The 20,782-nt window shown below is 37.3% G+C and overlaps 1 protein-coding gene across 1 annotated transcript in view; it reads left to right on the top strand.

Moving 5' to 3' along the window:
* The window catches only part of LOC107672694 (ubiquitin carboxyl-terminal hydrolase 43-like), an 85,499-nt gene that overhangs the window by 4,461 nt on the left and 60,256 nt on the right, over positions 1–20,782 (top strand). The window contains exon 2 of the mRNA XM_016466002.1: positions 2,467–2,619. Coding sequence (XP_016321488.1) covers positions 2,467–2,619 — 153 coding nt within the window. The remainder of the gene's footprint in view (positions 1–2,466; positions 2,620–20,782) is intronic.

Below are 20,782 nucleotides of genomic sequence, written 5' to 3'. Positions count from 1 at the left end.
CTGAACCGACCCGGACCCGTCTATTATTTTGAAAGTTGGACCCGGGCCCGTGCAGAACCGAGAAATGTCAAAAATGGAACCGACGCGGACCGTCAATTATTTGAAAGATTGACCCAAACCCGGCCAGGAAGACACAGACCCGACTGGACCCGATCGGCACATATTCCACATAGTAATTATTATTAAAAGATACTACTACTACTACTACTATTATCAAAACAGGGACGGTAATAGATGAGCGCCAGCCAACGAGAGCTGTTCGCGCATTAGCTCCGCCCACTGCCGAGAAACCGGCATATCTTCTGCTTGTTCTTAAAAGTTGAATAATTCTAAATGAACTCTGTTATTTTGACAGGAAAATACAACAAAGAATATGGTTTACATGTAGCGCGTCGATTCAGTGTGGTATGCAAGACTCTCGCTCTCTCTCTTTGCATGTGTGAGAAACAGCGCTATCAGTAAAGCGACGGCGAGTCGTGCGCCTTCACACTAGTTTACGGTACTTCAAATACAGGTAGCGTGCTACATACTGCGCATCCATTGAGTACATGACATGATCCATTGAGCGAATCCAAATAGTACAGATCGCTTGACGGAGAGCGAAATAGAGGTCTACACGGGTCCAAAAACTTGAAAGATTGACCCAAACCCGGCCAGGAAGACACAGACCCGACTGGACCCGATCGGCACATATTCCACAGCAAATTGCTATGAACAAGTCGATAAACAAGTTTCGAAAATGTAACTTTTTGTCTTACCTAATGTAAGGTAATGTAAGGACTGTGATGCTGGGACCCGACCCGGACCCGGCTGACCATTTAAAATATAGCCCCGAACCCGTACGGATCCCGGGTCCGGTCCCGGGTCCTCCGTGTAGACCTCTAGAGCGAAACTCTCAAGTGCTCAGTCAGCGTGTTTATCGAGTGAAAATCTGTGTTGAACGCCTCTCACACACATACTGGCGTGTAAAATCTAAGAATTTATTAGCCAATGACTAATGTTAGACATTATTTAGTCGCCCAGAGTAAGATTTAGTCGCATATGCGAGTGATTTACTCGCAATGTAGAGGGTTGCATTGGGATATATTTTCATTCTCACAACACGAGTCTTGTGGCCTTTGACCTCTTTGAGGAGTATATAGCAGTTTCTCTGTCATATGCGTTTAATTAGAAGTTATTGAATAAATTGTTGTTCCTCTGAATAACTCCTTTGAGGGTGAGGCATTTAGTGGAGGAAACCATTCCGAAAACTAGGTTATTATTCTTTTGAAGATGGGTTTAAACTCTGTGACCACATGACCCACTTTCTCACTATATGACTAATGTTAAGATTATTAAGTTATCTCAGTCTGTAGGCCTACGGCTTCATATTATTATCTGCAGTTTGCTCCCAGCTGCTAGATTGAGTTCGTATGGTTAATGCTGCTGTAATTAATCTTTATGTCACTCAGCATTAAAGTTATGATTTTAAATTCACCTGACATTCAAGACGTCTTTAAATGATGTGGCCTTTAAGTCATGTTGTAATCAAATAAGTCTCTTTTGCTCAGCAAGGCTGCATTTATTTGATCAAAACTACAACAAAAACAGTAATATTGTGAAATTTTATTGCAATTAAAAAAAAGAATTTTTTAATAAGAATATATGTTCAAATGTAATAAATTCCTATGATGCAAAACTGAATTTTCAGTATCATTACTCAAGGCTTCAGTGTCACATGATCCTTCGTAAATCATTCAGACATGCTGCTTATGAAACATTTCTCATTATTATCAATGTTGGAAACAGTTGCGCTGCTTAATATTTTTGTGAAAACCATGTTAACCATGTTATTTTAAGGATTACTTGATATATATAAAAGTTCAAAAGAACAGCGTTTATTTGAAATAGATTTTTATTATACATCTTTGTCACTTTTGAATTAAAGTATTAATTTCTTTAAAAAAAATCTTACTGACCCCAAACTTTTAAGCAGAAACATATTGAATGAAAATAAATGTGCAAATAATATTACTACTGTAAAGCAAACCAAAAAACTGCTGCTGGTATCTGCCAATGCATTTCATAAGAACTTTTTTTGTGATCACAGATGTGAAGAGGTTTCTTCATTTATTCATTTACACAGTTGTCATGATCAGCAGTGAGGAGCATCATTCACTGTATAGCAGAATGCAATTTACATCCTCCATCTGCTCCCTATCGCATCTCAGTATCTAACGAACTATCTGTTGTGAGTCAGATCCACTGCGGTTATTATTCAACCACTCCAGGATTGGTTTTTCTAGAGATTCACTGGATAACTCAGCATCATATACATGGAGTGAATAACTAGGATCATGTTTAGTTGGATCATGTTTAGGATCATATTTAACTTTTTGTGTTGTCTATGTTTATAGACAATCGGATACTACTACTACTACTTCTATTACTACTACTTGTGTGACCTTTATCTTGTTTCTTGTCCAGATGACAGTATCTAAATATGGTGCACAGTTCCGTGGAAATTCCCAGCATGACGCTCTTGAATTCCTGCTCTGGCTTCTGGACCGCCTCCATGAGGACGTCAACTCATCTTCAACCCTCCCCAGTGGGAATAACAGAAGCAAATCAAGTGGCAAGGTAAGAACAAGCGTGTCTCAGAACCCGCCATGGGCTTGAAACAGAAATGATGCAACATTCAATCTAAAAAATTGGCTCAAAATTGGATTTTTTCCTCACATTATGATATATTATTAAACCCCAAACCAAATATCATCACCTGAAATATCTGCAATATGAGGATTCACAATTATTTTGCAGAATAATATAGCATGAGTTACCAACGGCTCTTCTAAACCCCCATATGGCCAAACAGCTGTTACCTTCACCATTACAGTGACTTGGCAAGGTCAGAGAGTCTCGTCTACACACCCCTGCCACCCGTAAACAACACATCTGTTTATGAAATATGGAGATGCATGCCAAGCCCCATAGCGTGCATTGAGCTACAGTGGTCTTCTTGTATGTAACCTTGGAATTGCCCAGATGAATAGCTTTTCACAGTGGCTGTGATCTTCACAAGGCGAGATTCATGGGGATTCGGGCTGAAATTGATTCGAAACCCATAGTGTTTCGCTGGTCTACATGTGTGCGAAGGTTTCCACTCATCTTGGACCTCAAATGAGCCACATCACCATGGCAGCAAGTTGCAGAAGCCTCCGCAATTATTGCCACTCCAGGAGAAACATGCACTTGTTGTTTATTACATTAACTTTACACTGCTTAAAAAAGAGAAATCTAATTTTGTAATATCAAATTGTTTGGAAAAAACATCTATTTACTCTTTGAAATTAGGGCAAGAAGAGTTTCATACATTATCCGTTATTACTGCACCTTATCTCCACTGTTAGTGTTTAAACACAGCAGAGCCCCAATAACGGAGAAGACTATTTTCTTCAATAAAGCCACTGCCTTATTTATATTTTCAAACGAATGGAGGACAAAAGCATATTTTTCTCCTTGCACTGTGCTAAGGCTGAACATTTTTAAAAAATCGGCTTTCATGCCAACCATCAGAGCTCTTCTTGTCTGCCTATGCTATTTTTAAAATCACAAATGTAAGCAGCTGAAGTTTACTGAACATTACAGGAGCTTTGATTGGTGATGGCTTCTGAGGTCAGATGAGGTCTTTTGGCAACAAACATCAGAGATTGAAAAGAAGCTAATCACCACTATAAAGTATGGAGTTGTTGTCTACCAAATAAAAAAAAAAGTAATAAAATAAATAAATAAATAAAAAATAAACATAATATCACAATATATAGCCAAAAGAACAAAAAAGAGTGAATTATCTGAATTTATGCAGTTTGTAATTTATATGATGCAGCACAAGCCTAAAAGAAAACACGGTTAATCATTTTAAAAGCTTTAAAAAGCATATTACAGTTTTTCTCGATTGCTTAAACACTATAACTGATTCATTTGGCACAATTTTCCAAACTATTCATACAGTTCTCGAAACAAAGACATGCTTCTCAAAACTTTGAACACATTTCACACGTTCCAATTTGCTCAGTGTTTTCTACAAAACTCTACAAAAGAACGTCATCATTTTGCACAGGTTTAACCATGTTCTCATTTAGAAAACACAAACACACAATATAACTACCTCAAGAATCACAAAATGAACACAAATAGCACACATTTATCCACGTGTGATCATTAAGTAGCAAAACTGATGACACACCAGTCAGAATCTCAGGATGATATGAACAAGAGCACAGCTGATGAAAATATAAACGAAGGGGATGAGGTCAAATTTAATTTGTTCCTGATGAAATACAAAGCACTATAGTTGAGCATGTTCTTGTGCATGGAATGAGCATAAGGAAAGCTGGCCTGCAGGCTCATCTACAGAGTTTTTACACTACTTATACATTACAATTACAGTACATAGTAGCAGCACTTCAGATGAGAGAACTTTCACTATACTTTGTACTGTAAATACTGTAGCACACACCTTCAAACTCGTAACTGTTGAATTGATTTGTAGCCAAGTAGTTCTTACATGTATTTGTGCAGAACTGAGAGTCGACTGTCTAGGGGATGTAGAGAAAATCTTTTGTCAGAAGACTAAAAAACTGCTATAGTATAACAAAAAAGGATATTACCTATACTGTAATGCAACTTGGCAGAAGATGCAGATTTTTTTTATTGTATTTATTGCTGTACAATAACTGTATATTCCAATGCGTTTGTATATTCAGTTGTTTGGTTTTTGAACTTTTATCTTCTAGTGCTTTTCATCTACTGTAAGATCACTTTACAGTAGTGTAATGAAAGTAAACTTTTCTTAAAGTTTATTGCTGAATTTTACTGTATCTGCACCCCTCTATTTATACTGCATACTGTAACAAACATTGACTAGCAAAAGGATTCCTGTTTCCCAAAAGCAGGTTTTTGTAGCAGTGTTTTGAATTGATCTCACTAGTGTTCTCTAGGCAGGAAAGTAGTCTGTGCATTTGTCAGGTTTGTATGTCATCTGAGGCCAAAGTTTAAGTCTGACAAAAGAGAATGTGTTTTTGACTAAAATGTTTGACTTTGACCTGGAAGTTTGAAGTTTGCATAAGTTGGTGTGTTGTTTTGAGATTGTGTTTATAGTTGTGAGAAAATGTTTCATGAATTATGTGTTAGCAATTGAGAAAAACTGTAATTTGTGTTTATTTAAATCCAAAGCAAATTACATCTTTGAGCCAGTAGGTGGAGACAAGCGACTGTATTCATGAGTGAATCATTTAAATCATTCACTCAACCGATTTATTCAATTTGAGTGAGTCATTGAATCACTTAAACGACTGATTCAACACTTATACATTCAGTAACCAACCAAGTTACCATTTTTGTGGGTGAATCACTGACTCATTCACTGAATTGGTGTGTTAAAAATTGCAAATTCACTACTGTACAAAACACCACTACTGTGTGTTGCTTGTGGACGCGTAATGGCTATAATCAGGCTTTGTTAAAAGGGCCGTTACAGATTACAGTAACTTCAAATGCTGCCTCTGCTAATTTGGTGACCCTGCTGTTTATCTTTTACTGAGAACAAAATGCTCTTTGGTGTATGAAACATTAGAGTTTGGAAATCACCAGAGTGAATTTGGGTAACATTAAAGCCATTCAGTGTGAAATAGAGGAGGGTAACAGATTTTGGTAACCTGTTATGCTGAATTGTCGGAATTGTTGACCTTGCTGTATATCTGCAACTGTTCACATCAGAGCAAAATGCTTTTTGGGATGTAAAATAGAGGAGGTTAGACATCACCAGAGTGAATATGGCGAACATTACAAACATTCTGTGTAAAATAAAGGCGAGTAACAGATTTCAGTGCTGCCTTGTCAGATTTGGTGACCCATGCACTGCAGTTGCATAGCTGATTTAAATTGTTTTTCTATATAAGTACAAGACAGACGTCTTTGACGTCGTAACGTATCATTACTTTGCTTATGAGAGCCGCATTTATTTGGGACTGATCCCCTGTTGGGACCCCTCTCTGATCAGTGTCCCTGGATTCGTCCTAACTTTCCCCGACTTTATGCCACCTCTTTGTATCACCTCTGTCTTCACAACAACAAATCAGAAGTTATACATTACTATTACTCATTTCATAGGTCCCTAGCATTGTAACTTTTTAAAAATAATTTCTTAAATTGTTGAAGTTCCATGAAATCTAATTATGCATTAGATTAAAATTTAATTAAACCAATAAAGGAAAGTACAGAAAAATTAAAACAGAAAACAGAATTTGGAAAAAATAAAACTGAATTCACAAGGCCCTAAATTTTTTAGTTAAAAAAATGTGGTCACACTTTATTTTAAGGTCCAATTCTCGCTATTAACAAAGCATTAACTACAACTTTTGCCTCAATAAACTATTAATTTGCTGCTTATTATTAGTAAGGTAGTTGTTAAGTTTAGGTATTGGGTAGGAATAGGAATGTAGAATATGGTATTGTGTGCACACTAACTTAACACTTAGAAATGTGACATCCCATTGGCTTTTACTAGGTAAATGGCTTTTAGCACACAAATGTTTCTGCCGTTGGCACCATGCTGATTGTTTCTTTTTCAACTCAACAGCGCTTGAATGGTTATCAGATGTGGTTTGATGTCGTTGGTTTTGTTCGCTAATTAATAATTTGGTTAGTGACACAAATTTGAAGCACTGCTTAGTGAAGATAGAGGTCGACCAATGTATCGGTTTTGCCGATTAATCAGCACCGATAGTTGATTGCTGGAAATATCGGTATATCGGCCAGTGTGGTCCAACCTAGCTATCGGTATCGGCAAAATCCACTATCGGTCGACCTCTAGAAGAGACTTTGATTTTCTGTAAAACAACTCGTGTAATCAACAGTCTGGAGGCGCAGTGCCGTACTGTCTCTAATTGATGATCTTTGTGTGTATGGGTGTGTTTGTGTCACGAAGCGGTTCAGCTCCTCTGGCTACGCCTGTGGCTACAGCCCGGCTTATCTCTGAGCAGTACTTTCATCTACTTTCTGTTGGTGCCCTTTTTGACTGAACTTGATCCATTATTAAAAGCCAGTTCTTTATTTCTTTTAAGATATGTTCTTATGCAGGCACACAGATAAAGTCTTGTGGTATAATGCTGTAAGAACATGGGATATACAAGTCTCAAAAGCCATTGCAAGGTCAGTAAAAGAACAAACTGAAATCGAATTGACCGTCGGTGTTGATACACACGTGTCAAGCTGCTAGAGACCTGTTTTTCAGTTGCAGGCAAACATCTAAACAACAACGATACTAGCCTTCACAAAACGTACTGTGGACATACCATTTTTTTAATGTTAGGAAGGGAACCTCTGTAACCCCTTTCTATCCAAGTACAAATACCTCAGAAATCTCAGCAAACCAGACTGTATTTACTTTACTTACAAAGGTAGTTCAGGCCATTTAATTTGTTATTTTGATCAAAAATCAACAATTAATTAAAAAAAATAAATAAGTCACTTCAAATGCAATAAAATAAGACAAATAAACATTTAAAATCCATTTTAATTCATGATTGACAAAACAACTTAAAATGTGCAATTAAAAAGATTGAAAATTATGTAATTAATGTAAAAAAAATCAGTTTTCAATTCTATACCCAAACATGCTTTATATATATATATATGTATATATTAAAACATTTATATTCTCATACACATTAATAAATGTGTTGGAAAAAGCAGTTGAAAGTGAGAGGGCGTTTATTTTTTGCAGAATTAATATGAAAATGCGCACACAGACAAGATGCCAAAATGAGACGAAAAGAAAAAAATTGCAGTCTAATTCTGATCTCCACTTTGGCCACCCACCCAGAGTTCTCTGTTTCCGTCTCGGATTCAATGTATTTGGAGTCAGGCTCAGGTCACAGGGATGGTGGGTGCCTCAAAATGTCTCATTTATGAGTCAGTACACATCCTAGAATGAGCGTGACCATGCCAAAAACTCCTCCATACCAGCGAGTGTGAAGACACAGCCAGAGCCCAGCGGTCATTTTCAGACTCACTTTTAAAGACATACATTATACATGTTCTAATGGAGGTTGGCAAGTGCATGCCTGTAAACAAACAGTTAGATCTATTTATTTCACTTTCTCTCTTTCCCTCTCTCTCTCTCTGACCCCTAAGCCACTGATTTTTGGCATTCCCTTCACTGTGTTTACTGGATATCACTCTGGAAACAGAGCTGGTGTGAAGCCATCTCTCAACGGAATGAAAGGAAGCTTTTGTGAACAAGTGGATGAAAGAGGTGCTTGTTCCGGACATATGGACTGAAGGAGAGCGATAGAGAGAGGTGCAAAATCCCCCCTGCAGCCCTCATACAGGGTTTAAATTAATTTACAGTGATGTAATCATGATTGGGTCCAAAAGTCTTACAATGTTACACTTTCTCATTAATTTGTCTGGCTGTTTATCACAGTAACTATCACAGTAACTAATGATGGCTATATATAATAATGCAACACACACAAATTAATCAATGATGGACCACACATGGCTTCACTAGCCTTAAATCCAGGTTGAAAGTGAACTGTAGGGCACACCTGCTAATGAACAGTAAAGTAGCAGAACAGTCTTGCATAACTGCAAACTTGTATATAAAAGTCTGAAGAAGTTTGTTTCTACTGAAGCTTTTGAAGGCAAGACTGTTATCGTAACTCTGCAGGAGTTTTTGAGGCCATGGCACTGAAAGTCTCATTTTTCAGTCCCAGACTAGCAGTGTAACACTAGGTCGTGCCACCTGCAGATGTTTTCTGTGGACTCATCATTGGAGTATACACATCAGTAATGGAGATGAGTCAGAGTAGAGGAAGCTGCTGGAGGACTTCTGGTGAGTGGAAAACCACCTGCTGCTGAACATCTGCAAGACAAAGGGGTTGGTGTTGGATGTCCAGCATATCAGGGAATTTCTGAAACTACCCAGGGAGACAGTATGGAAGTAATGCAATCCAAACTACCTGAGCAAAGAAATTCCATAGGGGGTTGTACAGTATGCACTCCGGCACTTCTTTATTGGCATTGATGGTTCCATGAAGAACCTTTAACATCCATTGAATCTTTCCATTTCACTAATCTTTTTAATTGAGAAATGCTCTTTAGATTATTTAAATATTCTTCACAAAAAATGGTTCTTTTAAGAACTGTTTACTGAAAGGTTCTTTGGAAAACCAAAAATGGTTCTTATATAACTCTTTTGGAATCTTTATTTTTCAGTGTAAGGTGAGCCTTTCGACTTGGCAGCACACTGCTAGAGGGGTACTCAACAGGCGGCCTGTCTGCATTAATTTTGTGGCCCGCATCATGCTGAAGATTAATGTATTTTTATTACAATTTGCGCTCAAAATATTAGGCAGTTTGATTTTTTTTTATTAAATGTATACAATCACAGTATTAAAAGCTGCTCGATCTCTGCAAGTGCTGTAACTAAGGAGCCGTTTACACGACAACGTTTTGAGCCAAAAATGGGTGTAAGGGAAACAGGTCGTCAACCATATTTTGACCAAATCTTAGATTGTCTGATTCGGTCTGATATCCTACATGGGAAACTTATGCGTTTTGCCTGTTCGTTTACACGACAATAGCGTTTTGGGGACTGAAAACGCATATTTTTGAAAACGGGTTTCAAAGTGCAAGTTTTTGAAAACACCACCGTTATCGTTTCCGTGTAAACACCCAATACGGGAATCTTTGAAAACGGTGACGTCATGCGCATGCATAGTACGTGTTAGGTATGTAGACATGCGCAGTACATAGGGGCGCCGTAAAGCGGGGGAAGGTTAGGACGATTCTAAGGGCCCGACGTTGGAGGGGGGCCCACCGAGGGGGGAACACGATTTCTACCGAGGGGGATGCGGAACGCGATTTCCGAGGAGGACCCCCCCCCAACCCTCACCCAAACCCCCGGAACACGATTGTGATTTCTACCAAGGGGTACCCCCGCACACCACACTAGAGCCCTGCACGGGCCTCAAATTTAGGCCCTAGACGCTCAAGCCCTATATTGCCATGTAGCCCGTGTCCGACAGCTTATCAGAATTACTGGCCCGAGCACGTCTTTGTTTCCCCCTTCTCCCAAAACAGCTTATACTACTGTTTCAGCTATTAAAATAGTTCAGTTTTGTATGTAATGGCAAAGTGATTATATTTCGTTTCGTTTTTTTAAGTTAATTTAGAAAACCGTTTGGAGCATTTTTTGTTTGTTAAATAAAAGTTTTTGTTTTTTAAAGTAACGACCATGTTTGATCAAGTTAGCCTTTTCAAATCATCACGACTTGCCTAAAATAAAATCTATAGATATAAAAGTTCAAGCAAATAACAATGTTTAAATGTTAAACCTAGATAAATGTACGCTATATCCAATAGTTTGTGCGAAGAGTGGAAGCTGAAGTGCGCTTTGCAGGACATGGGAAAATCTTTTCCGTTTTTGACTACATCGTTGTCGTGTAAACGTAGCCTAACGTGCAATTAAAAAGCGACATGCGGCATGCCCCAAACAACTTAAAAGAGAAGCGGTATCCAACAAAAGAGGACATTTAATAACATGATTTTACTCCACAACATCAGTCGAGTGTTTGAAATAACTTAATTTTGTGAGCTGATGTGCGTTTTTTGTCACAGAACAAGGCAGATAATATATTCTATATGGTAATAAAGGCTATGTCGATTAGCATTGGATTATAAATAATAATAATACTTTATTATTATGAAAATACCAGAGATGGCTTGAAGAACACAGATAGACCATATATTGTTGCGTCGTATGTTTACTGTCGTATACAGTACTGTTGGATATTTAAATAAATAGCCAGATCACGAACAGATTCAATCACCCATGCAATCTTGTTCATAAATGACAGGATTGTCTATTAAAGCCTTGAATCACACTCTGTGACATTCAAATCTGCGTTCGCCCTGCCGCTGACCAGAGAGCAATTTACGTATATGAAACATCTTTACAAAGTATTTTGTATCATTATTTCTGTGTTACAAACATTCAAATAATCACAGAAGTACTGGAATAAAAGTTTATAGTTCGGATATAAACACTGCTGTCTACAGAAGCGATCAAAATAGAATAAATCACCTTTTTTGCTCCACAACATCAGTCGAGTGTTTGAAATAACTTTTGTGATTTGATGAGTGGTTTTTGTCACAGAACGAGGCAGATAATATATTCTATATGGTAATAAAGGCTATGTCGATTAGCATTGGATTATAAATAATAATAATACTTTATTATTATGAAAATACCAGAGATGGCTTGAAGAACACAGATAGACCATATATTGTTGCGTCGTATGTTTACTGTCGTATACAGTACTGTTGGATATTTAAATAAATAGCCAGATCACGAACAGATTCAATCACCCATGCAATCTTGTTCATAAATGACAGGATTGTCTATTAAAGCCTTGAATCACACTCTGTGACATTCAAATCTGCGTTCGCCCTGCCGCTGACCAGAGAGCAATTTACGTATATGAAACATCTTTACAAAGTATTTTGTATCATTATTTCTGTGTTACAAACATTCAAATAATCACAGAAGTACTGGAATAAAAGTTTATAGTTCGGATATAAACACTGCTGTCTACAGAGCCGATCAAAATAGAATAAATCACCTTTTTGAAAGTGACGATGCTTCAAATAAAGATTGTATCAATTACAACGTAATGCCAGCAGGAGACAAGTGACTTAAAATGAGATTAGTTCAAAAAACGTTGATTCATTCGGGAATGAAACAAGTGAAGTCTTTATGAGCGAGTCATGAAGTTATGAGTTATGAATCATTTGTTTCACTTTTTTATCAATTTGTTGAATATTGTATTCTATAAATAGACTGCAGCAATTTTCAAGTTTTTGAAAACACCACCGTTATCGTTTCCGTGTAAACACCCAATACGGGAATCTTTGAAAACGGTGACGTCATGCGCATGCATAGTACGTGTTAGGTATGTAGACATGCGCAGTACATAGGGGCGCCGTAAAGCGGGGGAAGGTTAGGACGATTCTAAGGGCCCGACGTTGGAGGGGGGCCCACCGAGGGGGGAACACGATTTCTACCGAGGGGGATGCGGAACGCGATTTCCGAGGAGGACCCCCCCCCAACCCTCACCCAAACCCCCGGAACACGATTGTGATTTCTACCAAGGGGTACCCCCGCACACCACACTAGAGCCCTGCACGGGCCTCAAATTTAGGCCCTAGACGCTCAAGCCCTATATTGCCATGTAGCCCGTGTCCGACAGCTTATCAGAATTACTGGCCCGAGCACGTCTTTGTTTCCCCCTTCTCCCAAAACAGCTTATACTACTGTTTCAGCTATTAAAATAGTTCAGTTTTGTATGTAATGGCAAAGTGATTATATTTCGTTTCGTTTTTTTAAGTTAATTTAGAAAACCGTTTGGAGCATTTTTTGTTTGTTAAATAAAAGTTTTTGTTTTTTAAAGTAACGACCATGTTTGATCAAGTTAGCCTTTTCAAATCATCACGACTTGCCTAAAATAAAATCTATAGATATAAAAGTTCAAGCAAATAACAATGTTTAAATGTTAAACCTAGATAAATGTACGCTATATCCAATAGTTTGTGCGAAGAGTGGAAGCTGAAGTGCGCTTTGCAGGACATGGGAAAATCTTTTCCGTTTTTGACTACATCGTTGTCGTGTAAACGTAGCCTAACGTGCAATTAAAAAGCGACATGCGGCATGCCCCAAACAACTTAAAAGAGAAGCGGTATCCAACAAAAGAGGACATTTAATAACATGATTTTACTCCACAACATCAGTCGAGTGTTTGAAATAACTTTTGTGATTTGATGAGTGGTTTTTGTCACAGAACAAGGCAGATAATATATTCTATATGGTAATAAAGGCTATGTCGATTAGCATTGGATTATAAATAATAATAATACTTTATTATTATGAAAATACCAGAGATGGCTTGAAGAACACAGATAGACCATATATTGTTGCGTCGTATGTTTACTGTCGTATACAGTACTGTTGGATATTTAAATAAATAGCCAGATCACGAACAGATTCAATCACCCATGCAATCTTGTTCATAAATGACAGGATTGTCTATTAAAGCCTTGAATCACACTCTGTGACATTCAAATCTGCGTTCGCCCTGCCGCTGACCAGAGAGCAATTTACGTATATGAAACATCTTTACAAAGTATTTTGTATCATTATTTCTGTGTTACAAACATTCAAATAATCACAGAAGTACTGGAATAAAAGTTTATAGTTCGGATATAAACACTGCTGTCTACAGAAGCGATCAAAATAGAATAAATCACCTTTTTGAAAGTGACGATGCTTCAAATAAAGATTGTATCAATTACAACGTAATGCCAGCAGGAGACAAGTGACTTAAAATGAGATTAGTTCAAAAAACGTTGATTCATTCGGGAATGAAACAAGTGAAGTCTTTATGAGCGAGTCATGAAGTTATGAGTTATGAATCATTTGTTTCACTTTTTTATCAATTTGTTGAATATTGTATTCTATAAATAGACTGCAGCAATTTTTTCTAGAAACTAGTAAATTACATGTTTTGTTTAGTTGTCTGTTTTTTTTTTCAGAATCATGGTGGGAGAATAGTGATATCTATTTTAAAAATAAAATATTGATACAATATAGTTAAAATAAATATGAAAAATAAAACTCCTTTCAAAAGAAATTTGTGAACTATATTTGCTCAAGCATGTTTTTAGTTTTAGCATTTTGAGTTTGTTCAATACTCTGTTTGAGTATGAATGGAATTTTTTGCATCAATGTAGCAAAAAAAAAACCTTTTAATCAAATTTTTTGTTCCAGATTTTTACTCTTAATATATGTATAAATATATTTGTTAGATATAATCTTTGAATGACTTCAGCACATCTGCGGCCGCAGGATATCACTAGTTTCTCACAATGCTCTGGTGTGATCGCACTCTTTTTCCAGTCTCTTCCATGGTTCGGTGACTGTAGTGGATTTCTTACCCATAACTTTGTCACCAAGGATTTTCTCGGGTTTAGATCAGGACTCTGGCCTGGACATTTCATTATTTCAATGTTTTCAGATTCAAGAAACCACTTTATAATAATACATTTTATTTTATATAACACCTTTAAAAGTTACTTCTCAATGTGCTTTACGTGCTTTACAATAAAAAGGATACAAAGTTTTTTTAAAAAGTACCCCCCCCCCCAAAAAAAAAAAACCTAACAAAAAAAACTAATAAATCAAACCTAAGCAAGTCTTAAAAAAGTGAGTTTTAAGATAGCATTTAAAGACATTAAAAGATTTTGTATTTCTAATATCATAGGGAAGAGGGATCCAGAGTTTTGGAGCAAGGGAAGAAAAGCCCGGTCAACCAAAGTGCGTAGACGAGTTGAGGGAACAGTCAAGAGGCCCGAATCAGAGGAACGGAGATCACGCCTAGGAGTGTAGACAGTTAAAAGCTCTGATAGATAATGAGGTGCCAAGCCATGCAAGAATTTTAAAGTCTATATGAAACTTAACAGGGAGCCAGTGTAGGGATCCCAAAATTGGAATGATGTGCTCTATTTCTGGTCCCTGTCTGAATTCTAGCAGCTGAGTTTATAGCATCTTTACCCATTTTGCTGTGTGACAGGGCCATTGTCCTGCATGAAAGTTGCTGGCTGTTTGGGAGATGCTTGCAGGGAAGGAACTGCATGTTGCTGAAGGAAGTTCTGATAAACATTTGCATTCACTCTGCCATGTAGCTGTATAAGAAGCCCAACTCCTGTAGCAGAAAACATCCTCTAAACCATGACACTTCCTGCTCCAACTTTCACTGATTTCTTTACAAACTTTGGGTTCAGTCTTTCCTCAGTTTGATGATGAACATAATGTTTCCCATCGGACTCAAATAAATTAATCTTGCTCTCATCACTAAAGTGAACTTTGAACCAGTTCTATTCACACAACATGCACCTCAGCAAAGGTGAGTCTAGCATTTTGATTCTTTCTGCTGATGAGAGGTTTGGTCACTGCAGAGTGTGCTTTCAGTCCGACTTCTCTTAAACGTTGAGACACTATATGCAGAGACAGAATCTTATCCTGTTCAGCACTGAACTGGCAAGCAATTCCAGCTGCAGCTGTTGGAGGGTTTCAGTCACTTTAGAACAGCTCACCATCTTGCAAAGTCAGTGATAACTGGAATGTTAGGCTGCCAGTTAAATAGTTGTTGTCATATAATTAAGGAAATTTGAACCAGGTGCCAGATTAACACCAATAACTGGGAGGTATCTGAAAGTGTTCTCTAATTTTGATCAGAGTTCTTTTTCAAATATCTCATTTAGTGAAACTCGAGTGAAGCACGTCAGTGAGATGAAATGCCACAGTTTTGTGTATTTGCTCTGAAACTGGCAGCACATAGCCTAGATTTATGCTTTCAATTTAAATGGAAATTTTATACAGTATTACAGTTAGTTAGATATGTATAAAGTATATTCAGTACAAACACACATATATGTAAGACAAAAAAACAAAAATCAATTTAATATTCACTTTATTAAAATCAAGAATACTGAAAAAATAATAATAATTTCAGGATTTTTCCTAATTTAATAATGCTCTGAGGTCCCAATAAAATCTCAGAATTGTGAAAAGTGATATTGAGAAGCGAAATCAGCACCCTTCCTTTCATTAGAGCTCATTTCCCTTTCATTCCGTCACAGGTGCCTCACAGAGGTAAATACGCTTCATGAAGTGCCCCTCATTATTATTCATTTTGCATACTCTCGGTTCTCCCCGCCGATGTCTGAAAGGAAATAAACGCTGCTCTGCATCCAGTTCTGAAAGCTTGCCAAGAGCTCTTCTCCACAGAGGACTAGCTTTTCTTTCCCCTGCTCTCTTTATCTCCATCTCTCTGTGTCTCTTTGTGTATTTGCCCACTGGCATCTCCATAGAAACCAGCGCAAGGTAGGAAGCCAGAGTCTCACAGCATTGCTGGATGAATTGTTGCCCACCTCTAGGGAAAGACACAGAGGGAGAGAGAACTTTGAAAGAGACACCTTTTTTTTGTGCACAGCCTTATTGGACTCTTTCTATTCTTAGCTCTCACTTAGCAGAGCTTCACTTCCTCTTCCTAAACAGATGGGGAGATTGTCTGTTTGCACAATGTCATTGATCAGCCACACTAATGAGATTCCCCTGCATCTAAACACCTAAAATATTCATTTGAAGCATTTCATCTCAACACAAACCAAACAAACATACAGGCATATGGGGCTCGTTTCTCGACAGAAATTATGATCTCAAAGTCCACTAGTTTCTCTCAGTGTTTTCTGTGTAGTCATATAGGACTAATACTGCTACATAATTAGTTGAATGAGTTTTCCACTCCTTTTATTGCAGTATCAACATTTCCCAGATAAATCCATCCCTGAATCACACATATAAACAAAACAAACTGTGTTGGTTAGTCTCTTACCAATTTATAGATGGGATTGTAGAATCCAGTCATAAAAACTCAAAGATCTTCTACAAACCTCCAAAATAAAAGTTTGGTTTAACTTGAAGAAATTATGACATGATTATATTGCTATTTAACGTTAAAACATTTAAAAATATAGTAAACACTATTGTGCAGAACTTTATTTGACAAATAAATAAATAATCCAATGCAATGTAAAGTAATTGTTACATTTGAGTACATAAAAAAAAATAACTAGAATATTATTAAAGCTCAAAAACTTAAATAAGTAGTCTGCATGTGTCATGGAGTGAATGAGTGTTAAATGTGAACTGAAACTCTGAGGCCACGTTCACACAGCAGCAGAATAGGGTTGTCAGTCCTGTTTTTGAGTCCTTAATACGGTTACGTTCACACACAGTTCAGTTATTTACGGGTGTGACAACCTCCTTCTGTAACCGAACTCACACCCGTAAATTTTCAGGACTCACAACCGCATTCTCAGAACACACACACTGTGTGAACGGAACAGGACTGGACAACTAGTTGTCTGTCACGTCATACAGCGCGAGAGGAAGCCGCTCTGCCACACAAACGCGCGTCTACCGTGTGTTACGTGTTTTCATGTGTGTTTTCGGTAACTTACAGTGACAGAGAAGTGAGCTGCGTGTCATCTGAAAGTTTTAGATATCGTCAGTTTTTCACCGGAGCCGCTCCCGTCAGTTTTGTGTTCTGCGGACGACTCAAATGCTCTCTCTCTCCACACAAATATAAAAGCTGCTGTCGGTTAATGAAGATTTGACGAAAGAACTCGCGGCTTGATTGGACTCTTGTCGTGTCAGAAAGTGATAAGACTTTCAGTTTTATGGACGACGCCATCTTTGATTTTACTTTGGTCACTGTCGCTATGGTAACTGGTAAGGAATACGGGCTTGACTCCCGTTGCACGTTCATACAGACAGTATTCTAAACACAACTGTAAGCTGCTGGGTGAACGGGACATTTCGAGACTTTGTCAATCCCAAAAACTGACAGTGTGAACGTAGCCTAAAGGTCTTCACTAAAAACGCCAAAATAAATTTTTTATTTCACTTGAACTATGACAAATATATTACTATTTATCATAAGAAATATGTATAAAAAACTGTGCAGAATATTTGACAATAAATAAATAAATGCAATGTTGTAAAGGAATTGTTACATTTACTTATATTTATAAAAGATTAATACCAACAGGCCAATTTTTGTCAAAGACATTTTTCTATTAGTTATGCATGAAACCAGGGAAACTTTTCTATTAAGGGGCAGTTTTTAGCCTCTGGAAGTTTTTTTTTTTTTTTTTTTTAAGGCCAGTTAAAATTTCTTATTAGAAATGTTCAATATCAAAAAATTTTATTTGATCAAATAATTCAATCAGTCAGAATACTGTAGTCTCTTACCAATAAAATTTGATCAACGTCAACAAAAGCCATATTTACTCCATTTTTACAAGATTCATATTGTCCTAAAATGTATCTGGTTGCCCAAGTAAGAAACGTCTAAAGAACATTATATTGTACAAACGGTATATACGAGCGGACCACATAACACCTTTCAATCATCAATATAAAGACCCTTCTCTCTTTGAACATTGTCTCACAAGTCTTGAACTACATGTAGAGTGATAGTGCATCATCCTTCAAACAAGAAGACCAGATCCTTACAAGAGGAGGAAGGTGGAAATCTTCTATGGTTTAAATGTGTTTAGATCTTGTAATTACGTTGGACTGATGCACATGAAAACACAGTTGAATTAGTATAAACACTGACTCTGCTCAGTCAGCACATCTTCTCTAACACTAGTCTTTCCATCGCTCTCTTGCTTACATTCTGACTGAGCAATGCTAACATTAGCAAGGCAAACATCCACAGCTCCAGACATATCATTCAACAACTGTCTCTAACAGACTGACTGGACATAATTATTTTTAATTAAACGCCTGCCCTGTTTTACAACAGTATATTTACGTGGTTAATGCTTAATTGCCTAAAAGGAAGGAATGCAAACAGAACCATGAAGATGACATGCACCTAGATTAACTCATTCGTTATTCTAATCTGTTTCCTCATGGAATTACGCAAACAACTTTTGTAAGAAATGTGGAATTAATGCAGACAACAGTGAGAGGGCACATACAGCGACCCATTGATTTGGAAGGTGGGGTAAGCGTACGCAACCCAACGACACAACAAATCCCCGACAGAAAACTGCTGCTGCGTTCTATTTATGACGTACTGACAAATTTCAAATGATTTTTAACAGTCGCTTTGTCGCGTCCGGTGTACTAGACAGACTTTAGCTGTTGCGGCACAGAGACGGTGTTACTCACCTATCGTGAAGAAACAAAGCAACCTTGGCGTCCGATCGCAGGCCTTCCGCTCCTCGAGTTCTCTCCAGCGCTGGCAAGCTGATCCCATATTTACACGGGTCCTACTTCTTGCCTTAAGCCTTCTTTTGTTCCGCAGACATTTTCCTCTTTTGTTTTTTATCCGCCATCTCTATCTTTCTGTCGCTCGGCTTGGTTAATGTCAGTCCTGTGCACTAAACGCTCTCTCCTCCACATCATGAGTAGACACGCCCCTTGCTGCTGATTGGCTACAAGTTTGTTTTGCTACTCGGCCCGAATAATTTTTCTAAAGCGTTTTTGAAAAATCGCTTACCCCACCTTTAAAGGGATAGTTCACCCAAATAAAAATTACCCTGTGATTTTCTCACGCTCAAACCAACCTAGGTGTATATGACTTTCTTCTTTCAGATGAATACAATCAGAGTTATATTAAAAATGTCCTGGCTTTTCCACTGCTTATAATGGCATTGAATGGGGCGAGATTTTGAAGCCCAAAAAAGTACATCTATCCATCATAAACAGTACCCCAAGTTATAGTTAACTTAAAAACAAAACAAAATGATGTTATCAAAAGTTAAAATAGGGTTAATGAGCCTTTACAATTAAATAGCCAATAGCAATACTAGTATATTAATAAATGAAAAAAAGCTATCATGCATCAGTAAAAACAATGTTCTATTAAAAATAAGCTTTATTGGTACAGTTCTGACTGATACTAACAAGACAATAATTATAATTGTTTTCTTTCTTTTTTTTATTAATTATGGCCAATAACCAATAAATGGCAGATGTTAAAATTCTATACTAATTTATCTACAAATTTGTTAAAAAATAAAAAGGCTAAGTGAATTTAAGCATTACATCATGATGTAAAGTGTGAAAAATTAAAATTCATTCTGAGATTTGCTAAAGATTACATTTCACAGTGTTATTAAATTAATGTTGTTAAATATAACTTTAACAAAAACAAAAATGTTGTCAAATCTAACATTTGAAATTAGCATTTGCAATTAAATATCAATATCAATATATTAAATTAAAAATTTATTAAAAAATTCCTATCATGCATCAGTATAACCAATATGTTATTTATTTATTTTTATTTTTTTGTTAAATGTTTAGCTTGTAAAGTGTATTTGTATATTTCTTTATTGTTCAAACAGTTTTAAGGACACTGCAGTACATTTACTCCATTACTCACTAGTTACTTCTTGTAGAGTTGCTTAGACTAATATCTTACAAGCTTTCTATTGTAAGATTAGTGCGATGATAGAGTCTGTGAGCAAGATCTCCTCTAGGCCGTAAGTAGAGGTGCAATTGTTCATCCCTATTTTTCTCCATCCTTTAAAAGGGGGGATATTTATAGTTTAGAGCCCAGCAGGTAGTCATTCTCTGAGGAGTGGGATGTCCATTATTCATTAAAGGGGTCATATGATGCGATTTCAATTTTTCCTTTCTCTTTGGAGTGTTACAAGCTCTTGGTGCATAAAGAATATCTGTAAAGTTGCAAAGACTAAAGTCTTAAATCCAAAGAGATATTCTTTATAAAAGTTAAGAGTCAGCCACGCCTACCTAAAATGGCTCGTTCTAACACGCCCCCACATGTCTACGTCACTATGTGGGAAGATTTGCATAACGCCGCCCAAATGTTCACGCAAAGAAAGAAAGCATAACTTTTATTCTCTCTGTAGTATTGTTGTTGCCGCCGCCATGTCGTGAAGGCGCTGTGTGTTTCGTTGTGAAAGCGAAACTACTTTGTTTGGCCTTTCAAAAGAGGACGATATCTGCTCCGTCGTGCCTGGAGCTGATCCGTGCTGGTCGCTGAGGAAATACAACAATTTCACGCTGTGTATCGCCGGATCGGCTTTCACCGTGGACGAAGCGGAGTCCAGCCCGGGGTCGTCACATGTGGTTGCC

Source organism: Sinocyclocheilus anshuiensis, unplaced genomic scaffold, assembly GCF_001515605.1.
Source record: "Sinocyclocheilus anshuiensis isolate Anshui unplaced genomic scaffold, SAMN03320099.WGS_v1.1 scaffold504, whole genome shotgun sequence".
Taxonomy (NCBI): Eukaryota; Metazoa; Chordata; class Actinopteri; order Cypriniformes; family Cyprinidae; genus Sinocyclocheilus; species Sinocyclocheilus anshuiensis.
Note: the sequence above shows the minus strand (reverse complement) of the source record. Positions and strands in the feature narration are given on the sequence as shown.